At 38.7% G+C, this 18,490-nt stretch overlaps 1 protein-coding gene across 1 annotated transcript in view; it reads left to right on the top strand.

Moving 5' to 3' along the window:
* The first annotated feature begins 265 nt into the window (after positions 1-265).
* LOC139724533 (E3 ubiquitin-protein ligase MARCHF8-like) overlaps positions 266-18,490 on the top strand; it is a 30,017-nt gene continuing 11,792 nt past the window's right edge. Inside the window, exon 1 of the mRNA XM_071635666.1 lies at positions 266-816. Coding sequence (XP_071491767.1) covers positions 343-816 — 474 coding nt within the window. The 5' untranslated portion in view covers positions 266-342. The remainder of the gene's footprint in view (positions 817-18,490) is intronic.

The raw sequence follows: 18,490 nt of genomic DNA, 5'->3' as shown, positions 1-18,490 counted from the left end.
CCACTTGATGTTTTGCTGTATGAAATTTCATACATTTTGTGACAAGTGTGCAAGCACTATGTTATGGGCAGTTATGTGAAAAGGTCTGACTATAAATATAGCAAGTATGTTCTGTCTTGTCATTCTGTATGTGTTTTACTGGTGTGATGATGTGAGAAAAAAATGCATAGCATCCCAATCAAACCATGCAAACAAAGAATATAATTACAAACAGTTACTCTTATTTTTGTGTTTTTTCCATCCTTTCAGGCCATGTCACCGTCCGCTCGCCATCCATCCCGGTCGCGGCCTGCATCAGAGCGCCACCGAAGTACCAGTAGCAACCATTCAGAACTCCGCACAATGAGCAGTCCTGCCACCGCGATGCCGTTTGTCATCTGCGACTCAAATGCGTGCCTGCCAGGTTCCCTGTGCGGAGAGTCCAGTTCACGCCCGTCCACTGCCAGCAGCCTCTCAAACCACAGGAACTCTATCAAGTCCTCATCATGGGGGAGAGCTAATACTGGCTCACGGCCTGGCTCACGGCCCAGCTCGCGGCCCAGCTCGAGGCCCGGCTCGCGCAGTGCGCCACGTGGAAAGCGCGAGTCGCTCGTTTCTATACCGTCCCTTATCTCGAATCAGAATGACATTTGTAGGATATGTCACTGCGAGGGAGACGAGGAGACACCTCTGATTCACCCGTGCCTTTGCCTGGGGAGCCTGCAGTACGTTCACCAGGCCTGCATTCAGCAGTGGATCAAGAGCTCCAACACCAAACACTGCGAACTCTGTCGATTTGAGTTTATCATGCAGAGCAAGCTGAAGCCACTGGGAAAGGTGTGTATTTATGTATTTTCATTGTCTTTCGTTTATATGTCATTATAATCGGGTGCTGTTCGTTATTCCGAAGGTTCGATATTCTGAAGGTTCGTCGTTTCGAAAGTTCGTTAATCCGAAACACACAAATTCCCCATACCTAGAGGTTCATTAATCCGAAAATGAAAAGGGTTCGTTAATCCAAACATTTGTGGCGTTATTCCGAAGATTTGTTAATCCGAAAATGAAATTCGGAAAAATGGACCTATGCAATAACGAATCTTCGGACTGAAGAGCCTTCGGAATAATGAGCTGTAACCTTATAATCATATGCATATATGCCCTTTAATATGCTGATTCACGGTTATAATGATGACGAGGGGGGGGGGGGGGGGAGGGACAAGATAGTTGGTATTATTTCTGCTTTGCAATCACGTGGGTTGGTTTGAAGGCCCTGTAAATTTGACTGAGCAATGGTGTATGTTACAGCATAAGCTGTTATTTTCGCATACAGATATTTGCACGAATGGGGAGGGCACAAACATTTTCGCGAGATGTTGTTTTCGGGATATGACACCGAGGCTTATCATAAGTGCACTATTAGCCTAACGTATAGGGACATTTTTGCTGGTTAAATCCAGCCATGATTCACAAAATTAGCGAAAATTTAATCCTCACGAAAATAACAGCTGATGTGATAGTATCCTGCTGTCCTCCCCTTTAGACTTGGCGTGTCTTCATCAGCCCAAAGTTCAAACTAGCGGGATATTTTGTGGTCTGGGAAAATAGCTCGATATTGCGAATCTGGGCTTCATCAGCTCGAAACAGCCCACTTGGGGAAATTAACCCAAAATTTGACACATTCGTACTTTGCATCACTCTTTGGTTTGAAAGTGGATCTCCTTGTGCAAATTTCCCATATCACTGTATGTACGATACACAAAAGACTGGTACGGACACGTGTTTAGGTACAGTATGTATTAGAATCGTAACAAGCTTGATGGACTCACGTTCGTCGCATCAGTCTCAATCGTGTACGCAATACATGTTATGAGCTTTCAGGTCTATTTTCTACCATTCTATTGGCACGTCGGTATGCAAATCGTATCAACATTGACAGTTTAGGGGACACCCCATGTCCATGATAAGTTAGACGGGGCCTTCGATGGGAAGCAAAATGAAGGGAACGGTTCGTAACATCTGTTGCTGATGTGCACCAGCCAGTGCTTCCCCGGAATGTATGTTGGGGTGGGATCGAGAAATTTTTGGGCTGATGGAGATGCAAATGAATAAGCACGCTATTTCACGAACTAGCCCAAGATTTTGGGGGAAAGTTTCTAAATCAAATGGCGTGCTATTTGCGTCTTCACTACACTAATAGCGTGCTATTTTGACATCGGGCTAGTTTTGTAACCGCAAAATAGTGCGTTATTTTGAAACTTCGGGCTGATGAAGACAGGCGTAACAGGCCTAATGATGCAAACACAATTATGTCCCTCAGGTAGGACATGGAAAGCCCATTCATATGCAAAATTATGGGTTTTAGGATCACAATGCAAAAATCAGATTTATTTGCTGCCATTAGGGCATGGACCAAAAGCCTCATTCGGCTGCAAATAAAGCACTCTAGATCTGCTAACTGTGCACTGACTAGGACATGACCTGACCTAGAGGCAACTTCAACCTGTGAACAGTATTTGAAGTGTTATTATGGGATTACAAAGATGATTATTATTATCTTGATATGTGTTCCACACACACACTGCATATGGCAATAGCGTTTCAAAAAGAATTAAGATGAATTGAGTTTTGACTTGCAGTTTGGATTTCAATAGTGACTGTGCCCAGACACATGAATTATTACCTCCGCCAAGGGGGGAGGTTATGTTTTCGTTACCGTTGGTTTGTGTGTTTGTTAGTTAGTTTGTGTGTACAAAATAACTCAAAAAGTAGTAAACAGATTGGGATGAAACTTGCAGGAAAGGTCGAGAATGATGCAAGTAACAAACGATTAACTTTTGGTAGTGATCTGAGAATTTTGGGGGAATTTATAAAGGATTTTTGATATTTTGGCAGGTAGGGTAAATGAACTTAGGAGCTCAGGCTGCGCGTATTTGAGGTTTGCATGCACGCAGTAAAGTGCGTGCTCTAGTTTCTGCTAGGGTGAGGTGCGCCGTGCAGCTGAGGGTGTATGACGTAACAAAGGCATCTATATTGGGAAATTGGGCGACTTTCAGCACAGAATGCTCACTGACATCTATGGAAGAACAAGATCAGTGGTGGAAATGAGCTGCATGCTTGGCGGAGGTCTGTGCTCTCAGAGTGCTTTTCTAGTTTATAAAGTTGTCTGTTCCTCACATGTTAAGCGGAAATGGGCAAATGACAATGACTTTTTTTTTGTGTGTCACTCAAGGTGACCAGAAACAGTTAGCAAATAGCATTCTCCTTGCTTATAGTGTCATACATATTAGAGATTGAATGAATGAATGAATGGAAGAAGGAAAGGATATGAACACCTCATCATGATCATTTGAACAAAAGAGAAATAATACAACAATTGAAACTGTTGGAGGGAAAGTGATTTGAAAATCTAGTGAGTGGGATATAAATGTTTACATCAAGGTTGTTCCATTACTAAATAATATTTAGTTCTGCTTTAACATCCTTAAATTACCCCACTCCCTCCTTGCCGCCATACCCCCACCCCCTAAAATAGACAATTCTTTCAAAAAGAAAAATAATCAGTATATTGGTAAGTACATTGTCAAGATTGTTCATGGGGGTGGGGGTTTGGGGGAAGGCACATTGGAGGCCAATTTCACATTTATGTCTTCTCAAAATTACATTGTCAAGTTTTCACTGAGCTCCATAATTGATATTGGTAGGGTGATGGAATATTTGTTTGTTTTTTTTTGTAAAGTAGTATACAGGAATGTATACTACTCTTTCAAAAAGAAAAATAATCAGTATATAGTTGAGTGCATTGTCAAGTTTGTTCATGTGGGGGGGGGGGCACATTGGAGGCCAATTTCACATTCATGTCTACTCAAATTTACATTGTCATATTTTCATTGAGCTCCATAATTGATCTTGGTAGGGTGATGGAATATTTTTTTTTAAAGTAGTATACAGGAATGTATGTAACTACTTTCTTTCAAAAAGAAAAATAATCAGTGTATTGCAGAGTGTGTTGTCAAGTTTGTTCATGGGGTTTACATTGAAGGCCAATTTCACATTTATGTCTTCTCAAAATTACTTTGTCAAGTTTTCACTGAGCCCCATAATTGATATTGGTAGGGTGATGTAATATTTGTACCTTTTTGGGGGGAAAGTAGTATACAGGAATGTATACTACTTTCTTTCAAAAAGAAAAATAATCAGTATATAGTTGAGTGCATTGTCAAGTTTGTTCATGTGGGGGGGGGGGGCACATTGGAGGCCAATTTCACATTCATGTCTTCTCAAATTTACATTGTCATATTTTCATTGAGCTCCATGATTGATATTGGTAGGGTGATGGAATATTTGTACTTTTTTTTGGAAAAGTAGTATACAGGAATGTATACTACTTTCTTTCAAAACGAAAAATGATCAGTGTATTGCAGAGTGTGATGTCAAGTTTGTTCATGGGGTTTACATCGAAGGCCAATTTCACATTTATGTCTTCTCAAAATTACTTTGTCAAGTTTTCACTGAGCTCCATAATTGATATTGGTAGGGTGATGGAATATTTGTATTTTTCGGGGGAAAGTAGTATACAGGAATGTATACTACTTTCTTTCAAAAAGAAAAATAATCAGTGTATTGCAGAGTGTGTTGTCAAGTTTGTTCATGGGGTTTACATTGGAGGCCAATTTCACATTTATGTCTTCTCAAAATTACATTGTCAAGTTTTCACTGAGCTCTATATTTGATATTGGTAGGGTGATGGAATATTTGTATTTTTCGGGGGAAAGTAGTATACAGGAATGTATACTACTTTCTTTCAAAAAGAAAAATAATCAGTGTATTGCAGAGTGTGTTGTCAAGTTTGTTCATGGGGTTTACATTGGAGGCCAATTTCACATTTATGTCTTCTCAAAATTACATTGTCAAGTTTTCACTGAGCCCCATAATTGATATTGGTAGGGTGATGGAATATTTGTACCTTTTTTTTTTTTGGTGGAAAATAGTATACAGGAATGTAATATACTACTCTCTTTCAAAAAGAAAAATAATCAGTATATAGTTGAGTGCATTGTCAAGTTTGTTCATGTGGGGGGGGGGGGCACATTGGAGGCCAATTTCACATTCATGTCTACTCAAATTTACATTGTCATATTTTCATTGAGCTCCATAATTGATCTTGGTAGGGTGATGGAATATTTTTTTTTAAAGTAGTATACAGGAATGTATGTAACTACTTTCTTTCAAAAAGAAAAATAATCAGTGTATTGCAGAGTGTGTTGTCAAGTTTGTTCATGGGGTTTACATTGAAGGCCAATTTCACATTTATGTCTTCTCAAAATTACTTTGTCAAGTTTTCACTGAGCTCTATATTTGATATTGGTAGGGTGATGGAATATTTGTACCTTTTTTGGGGGAAAGTAGTATACAGGAATGTATACTACTCTCTTTCAAAAAGAAAAATAATCAGTATATAGTTGAGTGCATTGTCAAGTTTGTTCATGTTAAGGGGGGGGGGCACATTGGAGGCCAATTTTACATTCATGTCTTCTCAAATTTACATTGTCATATTTTCATTGAGCTCCATAATTGATTTTGGTAGGGTGATGGAATATTTGTACTTGTTTTTTGAAAAGTAGTATACAGGAATGTATACTACTTTCTTTCAAAACAAAAAATGATGATCAGTATATTGCTGAGTGCATTGTCAAATTTGTTCATGTGAGTTCCAAAATTGATATTGGTAGGGTGATGGAATATTTGTACATTTCATTTTTTTTTTTAAGTAGTAGTATACAGGAATGTGTGAATGAGTCTCATGTCATGTGATATAGCGTCTATTTTTACTGTTTCTTATATTAACAGCAAAAGTAAAGATCTATCCGTATGCACGCAAGAGGGTACGTAGAGAAAGTGAATGGACCAGTACTTTTGTTTTCTTGTGCAAGTTCAAATCATTAAAAATTGTTGAAAAGAAGCAAATAATGAGAACAAATACTCGTTTAGAATATGTGTAGTATCCCCCCCCCCTTGTCTTTCTCTTTGAGTATGTACTTTGTTTTGTTTTCTAATTGCAATGGTAGTCTAACACTCCAGCCGACAATTGACATCAATGATGCTGTGTATTTAGCTGACCAAATGACACCCACCACCACCCCCCCCCCAAAAAAAAAAAGTGATGCAGAGGATGTTTATATGCCCTCTCGCCATCACAAGAGCATGTGAAAAGCAGATGATGAGGTCAAGGAGACAGGGCAAAGATATTTTGTGTTCCAGAGGCAGGACAGTGTCAAGGCCACATCCAGAGTAGCCTTTTTACAAGACCTTGCGGCTGAGAAATGAAACTAACTCGCCACACCGAATATTGCGAGAAAACCGTGAACGCGAGACCGCATGGCGCAGCCATGAGGCCTTTTCAAACCTGGGTTTTTTCCCCTGCAACTTCACGATGTCTGCTAACCTGAATTATTCATGTATTCATGAGTCGATCCGCAGTTAGTATGCTAATGAATCACATGACAACGCAGGCAGCGTAGGCTGGACTACGGAGCGTTACAGATGAGCAAGCCCCGGCAAGCATGTTTATGCATATTCACTTGATGTGATGTTATTGTGAACAATGCTAGTCGCTGATTTGCTGCTAACTCTGTGGTAACAGAATTGACAAAAAAAACAACGTTCAAGATGAGAAATTCATGTCAGCTTTTATAGAAGTCCTGCTGCCTGCGCCACTTTTCCAAACCTCAGCCAGGAGGCCTTGTCAAAAGGCTGCATCCTGAGTGAAGCAGGGGCTGAAAGCCCAATAAGGGGGAGGGGGGTAGGGAAGAGAGAGAGAGAGAGAAAGAGAAAGATAGACAAGTGTGATTGATCACTTATCATAGAAATGTCAGAGGAAAGCTGTACATATGTCGTGTCGTGTCCCAGCATGTCGTGTCCCAGCAGTCAGTGTGTGGTTGGTGTGTGCAATGCACTTTAAGTTTAACCTTGTCCTTAGACTCTAAAATACAGGTGTGCAGAGTGACCTTAGATGCATAAGTCTGTCTTTGTTAAAATCTCAATCCTTGTTTTTGTTTTTTTTTAATGAAATAGCTGCCAATTCTAAATTCTATTTATAGTTTGGAGGAAATTGCCAGGTCTATGCAAGCCACTCTCATGGCTTTTGTAGACTCCAGTCTAGCTACAACATTGACTTTACTGTGGATTCCATAGAAACTGGCAAGAAAGGCCCATGCTTATAGTGGTCATTGGGCTACCAGGCAAGGTTGCCACCTATCCGAGCCCAGCCAGCTAGCCATTATGTGAAGATGTAAACATGAAAAACAAGGCAGATGTACAGTAGAGTACACAAGAGTGCAAGTTTTACTCTACTTTTCAAATTGTCATAGTGTAAGAAAAAAACAAGATAATAATGATAATGATGATGAAAAAAAAAATATCTGAATGCAAACATTAAATTTATTTCAAGTTTAGCCTCTTATTTTCTACACTGTTTCCATCCCTTTTTGTGTGTGTATTCAAGTACTTTCATCACTGTATAGATTTATGATTGAATTATGGAAAAGCTCAGCCTTTTGATTACATGTAGTTTGCACAAATTATCCTTCCATTATATTCTTCTGGATGCTGAGGAAAAGATGTGACTTTAACCCATTGAGGACGAGTCCCGAGCCTACTCGGGCAGGTGTCTATGAGAAATTTGTGTTGTAGCAAAATCAGTCCGTCCTCAATGGGTTAAGAGGGTGAGTGATTGGGAAAACCAGAACAGATGGAACAAGTATAGATCCAGTGCCATTTTCCCATGCCTTTCTTGTCCTACACTAGTGAGCTGCAGTTGCATGCCATCATAATTAACTGGATGTCATGGTTTCATTCATTACCAAAATCCTTGATGCCATGATTCTGACCTTTTTATCCTTTGCCAATTTTCCATCAAAAGACAGATGATGGGCATTTGAAGTTCAAGCATATCAACAGTTTTCCAGAGGCATTTTTGATATTTGTTTGTGTACCAGTATTGGGAGTGAAGAACAATTTGTGGCAATTATGCCAAAGGCAGTAAGCTTACAAAATGTTAACAGGCACTGGAATAAATGAGCCCTCAAAAAGATGATCACTTGCTACTGAAGAGTGTTAGTGTGGTTGTACCATATCCATACAGAGCAAAGAGAAAAAAAAAAGCAAACAAAACTTCCAAACAAGCAAGAAAACAAAGAGCCTGCGTGCATGGTATCTTTTGTTTTGATTACAATTGAAAAAAAAAAAAAATCTAAGCTTAGATAATGCCACACTGCCTGTGTATGCAGAAATTTTCAGTGTTATGACAGGCAAATATAATATCTTACGTGATATATTGCTTATTATGTTTTACCGTGTTTATGGTAATGTTTCATTAATGAAGAAAACGGACAAAATTTTAATTACTGGTGCATGTTAAAGAGCACACAATGAAATGACAGTGTGAGGAAACAATGCTACTGAAGTAACTTGGCATATGTGACCCGCTACAACAAAATGATCCTAAAGTCGGGGGAGGTCGATTATTTGGAAATTGCATGATATAATCCCCTAATCTTTCTGCTTTAAATTGATATATAACACATTTTACAAAAATAATCGGCTGCGGAGATATCGATGTTTAAAAGAGAGCATGTCGAGATGTCTGGAAAATCACTGTTTCGAGAAAAGCGCCCTAAAAGTCTTCCTTTCGACGCAATCGCGATCAAGGGACATGCAAGTCAGTTTTCACCTCTGGACAATAGAAGGTAAGCCCTAGCAACCCCCGAAGAGTTCATTCAAGCACATCAGCGTCGGCGGTCTCCTCACCAACCAATCAGTGACCAGGATGTGAGAAGTGGCTGAGCATAGCGCACCCCGCCCGCATGCACCAGTCGACTGGGCAGCGTGCAAGCTTCACGCTTCGGTTAGCAGCAAGCAGGAAACTGACCAATGAGATCACTCTGGTCGTTGTTAGGGGCAGAGCCTATCTGTGGCGCTCAATCCAAATTTTCGAACCAGTTTCTGCTTCGTTGAAACGCCAAAAAACATGGCTCAGAAAAACGCTATTTTTTTATCTTTCCTTTGATTATTTTGCTTCAAAATTTCGACAGATGATAGAAGACATGTTAGACTTCAATAATATATCAAAATCAGAAAATCATAAGTTTTGACCAATTTTAATGCTCTGACTTCAAACTCGATTTTCACGGCTTCGACCGTGCGCGACTTTAGGACCTTTTTGTTGTAGCGGGTCACATATTTTTCCTTAGCTCTATGCCAATGTTCTCTGACGGCAAAAAATTGAGGTCTTTAACTAAGCCTTTACTCAGCTTCATATTGCGCTTATTGCAATTAATACATTGTTTTCATTTGAAATTCATTGTGACCTTTTCTATGTTGGGGGAAAAAAAAATGAGGTCTTTAACTAAGCATTTACTCCAATTCGTATTACACTTATTGCAAATATTACCTCGTCTTCACTTTAAATTCATTGTGACATATTGGCCACAGGCCATACCTTTCCAGATTGCGAAAATTAAGATAAGTATGTGCGTGATTTTTCCTTCTTCTAAGGACTAAGATTATTGAAGCTGCCTTTTTTTCTCTCTCTCTCTTGTCAGCAACTTGTACGAATTTGTCTCACGAAGGACAAATCCCCCTATCCCAGAGCACGTTGGGCCGCACGTGTGGCGTGCATGCTCTTGTCGTCGTGGCGGCACCGAAGCACTTTTTCTAACAGTCATTAAAATGTAATGTCTTCGATGTGCAGCCTCTTTCATTCAAACAGAAGGAGGTAGTTGTGTATATCCATCTCAGAGTCAAGATGCTTTGATTACCACTCTGCATTCCAGTGCATTAATTCATCAAGCGTCGGCAGGACAGTTGTAGGATTTTTGTAGGGGGCAGCTGTGTTCCAAAATTAGCGATAATCATTTTGAGTTGGACATGTCAATATTGCAAACCTTCGTGTGTGCAAAGGAAAAAGTTAGAGTAGATACATGTATGTGACTGATGTAGTGCAACTAACTTTTGATGTTCTTGGCTAATGAAAATACCAATGTCGAGCATGTGTAACTCAATGTAAACTACACAATGGAGTAGGCCTAGATAGACAAACTGTGCACATTGGTCCTCTCTTGTGCTGCGCCGTGTATAATTATTTGTATGCATGTGTGTGTTTGTGTGTGTGTGGGTGTGGGTGTACGTGTCTCGGATAGGCTGCGAATATAAAGATAGCCAGTAGGAAATAATAAGTGGGATTCACACTGGCACAAATTAGCAGGATCCAAATCTCAGGATTTGGATGAGATTTTTGCCTACACGTGTATGTGGACTTAAAAACCTCACAAAAAATAGCATGATCAGCATTCGTGATCCAAATCCCAAGAAATCTTGCAATTATTTTGGAATTAATGCAATAATTAGCGAAATAGCAGGATAATTCACACTGCGTCAAATCTGGGACAAGATTTTCAAGTACATGTACATGTAAGGGTGAACAAGCACTGACCATCACATCATTCTGCATGGAACAAAAGAAATGTCCCAGCATGTTCTGTCATTCAAGGGTGATCATTAGACAAAACTGTTGCTTGTATCAGTGCTTGACTTTACAAATCCACTGATGTCATTTTGAGAGTATATGATTGTAGTACTGTAGAGTCTGATAATTTGAGCTTGAATGCTGTGGATCTGGTGAATTTAGCACAATGAGAGCTAAATTGAACGAAGGTTGAAGCAAATTTTGACAGAGCATTTGAAGTGACATGTTTGGTTGCTAAATAGAGATGACATATTTATATAGAATAAAAAATATATAAAAAGAACAATCATGTTCTTTACTCTTTTTGTACTAATTGATGATTGACTGGTAACTACCATGGGCACAAACAAACTAGTCTTCAAGCAGATAGTGGAAGAAAGTTTGTTTGTGTAACAAGTAAGTCAGCAACACACTATTGTTCTCTGTCATGGAACACATTGTTCTGTATGTTGGTATGTCAGTTTTTCTGTAGTCTGTGAGGGAGATATTAAATGGCACACAGACAGTGGGGGCGATGAATTCTTAAAGCCCTGTTTATGCACAATTGCAAATTTCTGCTCGCAGCACTCTTTGATTGAGCACGACATGCACGAGGTACAGTGGTATCATGTACGTCATCACATGGCATGCCGTGTGCCGATCTCCGCCAACTGGCGGGGGAGGGATGCTATTAAATCCCCCGCTGCCGTCTGATGAAAAGTAAGTTGGCAGTGGAAATGGGAAAGTTAATTCATTGAAACTTAAATCTGCTTGTGATTGCGTAGTATGCAAAGCAGATGTTTTCCATGCAATAGTTACTACAAGTGTTTTTTACTTTGTTCTGACTGAAATGAACGTTTTCCATGCAACAAACAAATAGTAAGTTTATCAATATTTTTAATGCAATAACTGGTCAATGTTTTTGATGTACTTTGCTTTATGGAGTTGATTTTTACTGTAGATATGTTGCTACTTATAGGAAGGTGCAAGGAACATAAAGTTTTGTTTGAGATGAGGATTCAGCTTTCAACTTTTTGCGAGATCATTTAAAGCCACTGATGAAATATTAAAGAGCATACAATTCTCAGAGGAATTCAAAGTTTATTTGATGAAAGTTGGTTTTGAAATGGCAGAGATATCCAAAAACATAGTAATACAAAGTAATCCTAATAAAAGGTGGATCTCACCTTTTAACACGATCGCTTAGTTTTGAATATGCCATTTCAAAACCAATTTCCATCAAATAAACCTTGAATTCCTCTTAGAATTGTATGCTCTTTCATATTTCAAAAAAGGTTTTTCATTATTTCACCAAAATTTGGAAACCTGAAGCCCCATCTCAACCAAAACTAAATACTATCCCTGTATTAAAAGTTGGTTGCTTCTATACCTTGGGTGCTTAGATTGATGCAAACGAAGGTGTACAACTATGATGTGAATATGTCTTATGGGAGTTTTTGTATTTTTCGTCATGCATCTTTCATAAAGTGCCAAGTATTTATATAAAGATGAAATAACAATCAAGTCTGACCAGAAGACAGCACTCGCATTCCATCTGATATGATATTGTAAAAAGCACACAACATCCACCAAGAAACATGTTAAGTGTGTAAAATTATGTATAAAGATATCTAAACAAGATGTAAAAGTATTGAATCTATATTTCGTCTTATGGTGAGATTGTAGCATGGGGGGGGGGGGGGGGGGAGGGGGAGAATATAAAATTGCACCGTGGTAGCGTGCAAACTAATGCATCACACATGATATATGACCACCATTTTAACTCTTCACTTCATACAGGATTGTTCTCATTCAAAGTCTGCATGCGGAAAGTGGGTTTTGTGATGGTCCTTATCACAGGGCACTGTTCAGAATTTAAGAAAAACTGGTGAGCATGTCATCTAGGATTACGTATACTCCAGGTTAAAGGGTTTGTTAATGCTGTATTACCTGAATCAGCCATGATCGCCCCTCTTTAAAATCATTTAACAGCCCTCTACCATCCTGATGTGTGTGGGTGTACCGTGTGTATGTGTGCATGGCTGGCGGAACCGTGGGGGCCGTGGGGGCTCGGGCCCCCACACTTTTTGTGCACCATACAAAGAAGTACATAAGGTGTTATCATTTTGGACCCCCACACTTTCGTTAACCCAGAAGTAAGATAGAGATCTTGAAGTGTGAGCGCGGTAAGGTTATGTTTTTACACAGAAGATTTACCTTTAACCTTTATTTTTGTTTTCTTTTTTGAGCCTGGGGACATGTTTTTTTTTTTTTTTTTTTTGCTTGTTAGCTCATGAAACCCGGAAGTGGGCCCCCACACTTTTAAAAACACTCCGCCCGGCCCTGGTATGTATGTGTGTGCGTGTCCTGGTTTGTATCATCATTGTATCACCCTACTGTGAATGAAAATAAGGTGAACTGTGTGATAAATTTTGTTCTGAACCCATGCAAGCTAGTCCTAAATCAACTGATTCCTCCAATGCATAGGGCAATGACAGGATGATTATGAAAACCAAAACAAATACAAAAAAAAAAAAAAACTGCTTAGAGCTATACAGGGTTGAAGAACCTCTGCATGGGTTTTTCAGCGTAAAATCCATCAAATCCAGGAGGAGTTTTGCGGAGGAAATTTATCATCTTGTCATCATGAAATTTATGACTTTGTGACTTTGAATTTTACTTCATATTCTATATTTGACACAGTGATGGATGGAACTGTTTGAATGCATTCAATATGCTTGAATTCAGAAAGAGGATTTTACACATGTTTGCATATTTGATTTGAGAAGAAATAGGAACATCAATGTTCTGAAATGTGTTGCCAGTATAAGTGAATTCTCAAACTAAAACAATTTTTCATGAACAACAGACAGCTTAAAATAGAAAAGAAAATCTTTTTTTTTCTCTACTTTACCTCATGAAATGCTAATAAAGAATAAAGGAAAAATATGGTCAAAAGATATTGCATCAAAATGTGATTTATTGAACTCGATGGAGTGAGTCCCACATGGGACAAATATCGTGTGGTAGTCAAAGATTTGTATTTGCATTCTTGCATTGCCGGGAATATCAAGTGTAACTGATGAAGGAATATCTATGATGGAATAGACAAGTTTGTTTGTAGCTACTGTGTGTCGTTATGACAAAGGAAGAAAGATTTGGCAATAGTCAGGCAGATTTGATTCTCATTTGTAATCATTTTGATTCCTGGGAAAAGAAGAATGAGAAACCAAACATGCTGGTAAATATCTGCAATACATTTGAAAACCAAACTTTGAAAAAAGATAATATAAAAGGAAATTAAAAAGAAATAAACATTGAAATAAACACTTTGTGTTGTGAGTACTGAAATAGCAATGCAAGAAATTTGCTTGATTATAAAAAGAATTATTCATGTCTGCATGCCAATTTTAATGAACAAGATTGTAGCAGCCATTTTGTTATGAAACGGAGCTACCACTCAGTATCCTCATGAGTGTATTACTTGGTATGGACATAGGAGGACTGACTGAATAAAAAAACACATGTATTTGTAGATTCGAGGTAAATGTCAAGGGAACAGATTTTGACAGGCTTAAAAAAGGAAGGCCCAGAAATGAAAAATGAAAAATATATGATTGTTATGGTCTGTGTTGTGATTTAAGGAAAATGTTTTAGTACCTCATCTCTGACCTTGATACTCTCGATTTGAATCAGTGAAATAAGCTTACCACTGTCAAGAAAATAGATCAAGGCTGTATGGCAACAGACAGTTCTATTTTTCCCTTTTTCCCCATTTTTGTTTGAATGCCTGACAGCGAGGTTATAATATGTGTATCATCGAGAATGCATTAACTGCTCTTAGACCAGCCTTGTGTAAATATGTGCCCATGCATTTGCTATGAGGATGACAACTATTCAAGTGGTATGTGTATGGATGTGGCAGGCTGTTGGTGGAACCAGTAATCGTAACATTTCAGGGAAAAGTGTGGTGGGCTCAGCTGGAAGTGGTGATCACTCATTAATTAGTTGTAATCGGTGTGTGTGTGTGTGTTTTAAATTCCACTAAATATTGCGACAGTTTGAAAGAAGATGGGGAAGTGTTAAAATCTTTGAACATGTTAGTTACTGTATATGCCATATGTTTAGCAAGTCTAATTTTTTTGCGAATTGGAAGTTGCCGTCAATTTTTGGAGTGGTTAAATTTGCCATTGTGGAGTAAAGTACTGAATGGAGAAATGTATGCATGCCCCTCACATTCATGTCGGGATCAGAGTAAATATTTTTGCATGTTTTTAAATTTGCGAATAGCACCCAATTTGCAAAATTCATGAAATTAAAACCTTGCAAAAATAAAAACCTTGTGAAATATTTGGCATGTACAGGATGTCACAGTGTAACAAGAAGAGGAGGATGTGAGTGGTATTCATATTGCACCCTTGGCCCCTGCTATATGAAGGATGTAATTTATTGCACATGAAAAGTGGATGACAGTTCCAGGTAACATAATTCTTATGCCATTAGCCAGATGGCATCTCGACATCAGGCTCTGAAAAGATTTGTAGCTTTGTCATGTTTTCGTGGAAATTGTATTCTGTTTCTATTTGTGTGATTTTTTACTCTATTTTTACAAACCCCTGCAACTGTACAGGAGTTGACAAAAAAAAAAAAATCTTGAAACACCATAGCAAAAGAAGAGAGAAAAAAAAACAGGATAAGAAATAGCATGCCTCATCAGAGTATGATTTTGTTCTAAAATAGTTTGTTGTGGTCGCATTTGAGTGCAGGTGATTTGGACTTGTGATCCTATCATTATTCTGATTACTTGCAAAACAATTTCTGGGACAAAAGGATTCTGAGAATGCAGAGTGTTGATATGTTGTACACTTAAGAAAAAAAAAGTGTGCCTCCTTTCAATACTTAGCTTGTCAAGTTCAGATTTTTCCATCACAAAACTGAAATTAACTGCTTAATCTTATATTGGAGAGTCACTTAGAACTGTTTGAATTTAATTTCAAATATGCATAGAGCAGAAATGTTTGTTTTCTAAAACAAAATGTGCGCTAATATGAGAGTGGAATAGGAACTTTGTTCTTCTGAATTATTAGCACGAAGAGGCTTTTGCAAATTTTACAACCAAAACAAACAATTTATCTTTAACAAGAAACAACTAAAAAGAAACATAGTTTTTACTCTTTCTAACAAAACGTAAATGAATTAACATCAAGAGAATTTGATAAAAGTATACCTTTATAAACCACCTAAATGTGTTTTCCTGAATTTGATAGGTCGAGTGCCAATTGAAACAAATACCGTTTGGTAGTCAAGAGTTGATTACATGTATAAGTATACTTAGGACAAAATATGCCTCCAGGGCCCCGTTGCTAGAAACTTTGCGTTTAAACGCAACTTGCAACTGATTGTCACTGGCCAATCAAAATCATTGTTGCATGCATGTCTTCTTAATAGGGCAGACCCTGAGCCAATCAGAATGGTTGTTTCAAAATTAGCAATTATTTGCAATTGATTGCAACTTTCTTGCAACGGGGCCCAGAGGTGATACTAGTATACAATTTTAGACAAGGAAAATGCGTCAGGAAAGGTGAAATGGATGGAATGAAATTTAAAATATCAACATGTGTGTACAACTTGACCCCCCCCCCCCCCCCCCATATAACATATAGTTGATATCTCACAGTGGTATTACTGTAACATATTATGTGGGCTTGTCTGACTGTCAAATGCCACAGCAAAATTTGTGTCAACTGCAGGAAACACAAAAGTTTTGAGTGCACAGTGTCCCTCCAGGGATAGTAAATTTGACAGTAATTTCTGATTGAACATGTAATGACACTGTGTGATAAAGAGATGTATACAATTTTGTTTCATTGTATTTTGGTTAGAGGCAAACAATCTATTGTGAAAGTACATGAATGGTTTTATTATGTCATGTTTATTTGGTATCTGCGTGCCTTTTCATCATAGAAATCGAGTCTTACTTTTCTGTATTTATATGGACACCTTAGTGCTCCCCATCTGGACAAGGTGCATGGTATTTACTCATGCAGATTTCCTCATTTTGATCGTCAAAAGCAGTGGTCAAACTGGCAAAAGATCAAGAAATTTAAGATAGCGAAGTCTTTGCAATCGCTTGTTTTCTGTTCACACTGGCAGGCAAACTTCTCGATCTTTGGACTGAAAAGTTTGAGTCACATGTGCTTGTGGGCAAGAAAGAACGCGGTCTGACAGCTGGTGATTGTGATGTAACAATGCTCACTTGTTCATCACAATGACCATGCGCTTTGGAGGCACCGCCCACAAACGGGTGGTGGACTGGTCACGCGAGAAACTTTGCAGAGTTTCAGTCTCTAGCATTCACACTGGCAAAAAATCTAGAAATTTGGGGAGATGGGGGGGGGGGGGGAATATCCCTAGTTTGAATGGGAAGTTTTGTGAGAAGTTATGTGGGAAGTTACGGTCACACTGGCAAAACTTCAAGATCTTTTAGATCTTGATTATAAACTTTGCAATTTTTTGCCAGTGTGACCATGGCCGTTGAGCACAGAAATAATGATTTGAAAGCCTTTGATGTAGCTTGGGTGGGAACCAGGTGCGAGCATGGTTAGCAACAATAGTGTACACTGATAATTTAGGCCAGCTGAGGAAGTTCTAGAGTTGGTTTCCATGGCGATGAATGCCTGTGACATCACACTTGGGTATTGGCCTGTGACATCACGCTTCTGTGGATGGATGCATCTTTATGGCACCAGAAGAGAATTTATCTCTTTTATCAGATGTTTCAGAAGGAAACAAAAAAAAATGTCTTTTTACCAGTGGAGTAGTCATTAAAACTGCTGAATCATCCCTGCTCTCTCTCCCCCTCTCTCTCTTTCTCGGTCACATCACAATCTCTCCCCCATCTTCACCCGAGCACTATAAGTATTTTTTTTTTTCAACCAGGTTTTGTTTTGCTTGTCTTTCTGCTTCTCTTTTCCATTCCTGTGCCTTATATTTCCTTCCATGCATCCACAGTCTCCTTCTCACTCTGCCTTCTACTCACAGACCTTTTTTTTTCTCCTTCTCTTTGTCCTCATGTTTTCCCGTTTCCTCTGTTACAGTTGTTTCTCCCGCTGTCTTTTTGCATTTTCACACTTGGTTGCCATGGAAATAACAGACTGTAAGATTTGAAGATACGCAGTAAGAGACTAATCTTTCTCTGTTTGCTGCTCAGCCGATTATGTGGTCATGAAAAGCACGACAGTGGGACGCAGCATACACTGTAATTCATCTCACAAGTAGATGTGGAGGAAAAAAATGTGAGACTTTTCTACCGCAGTTGGCAAAACAAGAGGAGTAAGAGCCAACATCCATCATCTTTGTGTGTTTGGTCAGTGCTGTGATGCTTTACATGATGTCACGTCGCACACGCCCGATCGCATTATCCAGCAACAAGCTGACAAGATCTACTATCAATTGTTAAAGGTCCCTTTTTGCTCTGTAACAATATCTTATCCATGACTGCAACTGCAGTGACAAAATCAGATTTTTAACAGATATTGAGCATATCATGCAATTGAAGTGCCATAAATAGTACAAATTGAAGTGCAGCTTTCTGTGGACCCGAGAGGTGGAGTTGATTTGCATTTGTATGTGTGGGTGTTGCTGATGAATTTTGTAGCAATATCTTTTAGTTCAGTGTATATTTCCAAGCCATGTGCAAGCATATTACCAAAGGTCAGGTTGTTCGTGGATGAGAAAATCAAATATGTTATGCTGATTGTTCATCTTGTCTTTTTTTTTTTTTACTATTTACATGCAACCTTCTGTATTGAATTGACACATAATGCACTGAAGTGTGCAGGGTATTGTTGAGGTGAATTCGTGTAACCTTTTGATTTTGAGTATCACTAATTTGTTTTTGTCTCAACCTCACCCTCTCGAGTCAATGGGTAGTATCATTCATTTACTAAACAGGTCTATACAATCCAGGGCATGAATTCATCAGAAACGGTGATTAGAAATAGCAGAGGA

Source organism: Diadema antillarum, unplaced genomic scaffold (genome assembly GCF_040938485.1).
Source record: "Diadema antillarum isolate AM-2024a unplaced genomic scaffold, OU_Dant_1.0 scf00000220, whole genome shotgun sequence".
Classification (NCBI taxonomy): domain Eukaryota; kingdom Metazoa; phylum Echinodermata; class Echinoidea; order Diadematoida; family Diadematidae; genus Diadema; species Diadema antillarum.
Note: the sequence above shows the minus strand (reverse complement) of the source record. Positions and strands in the feature narration are given on the sequence as shown.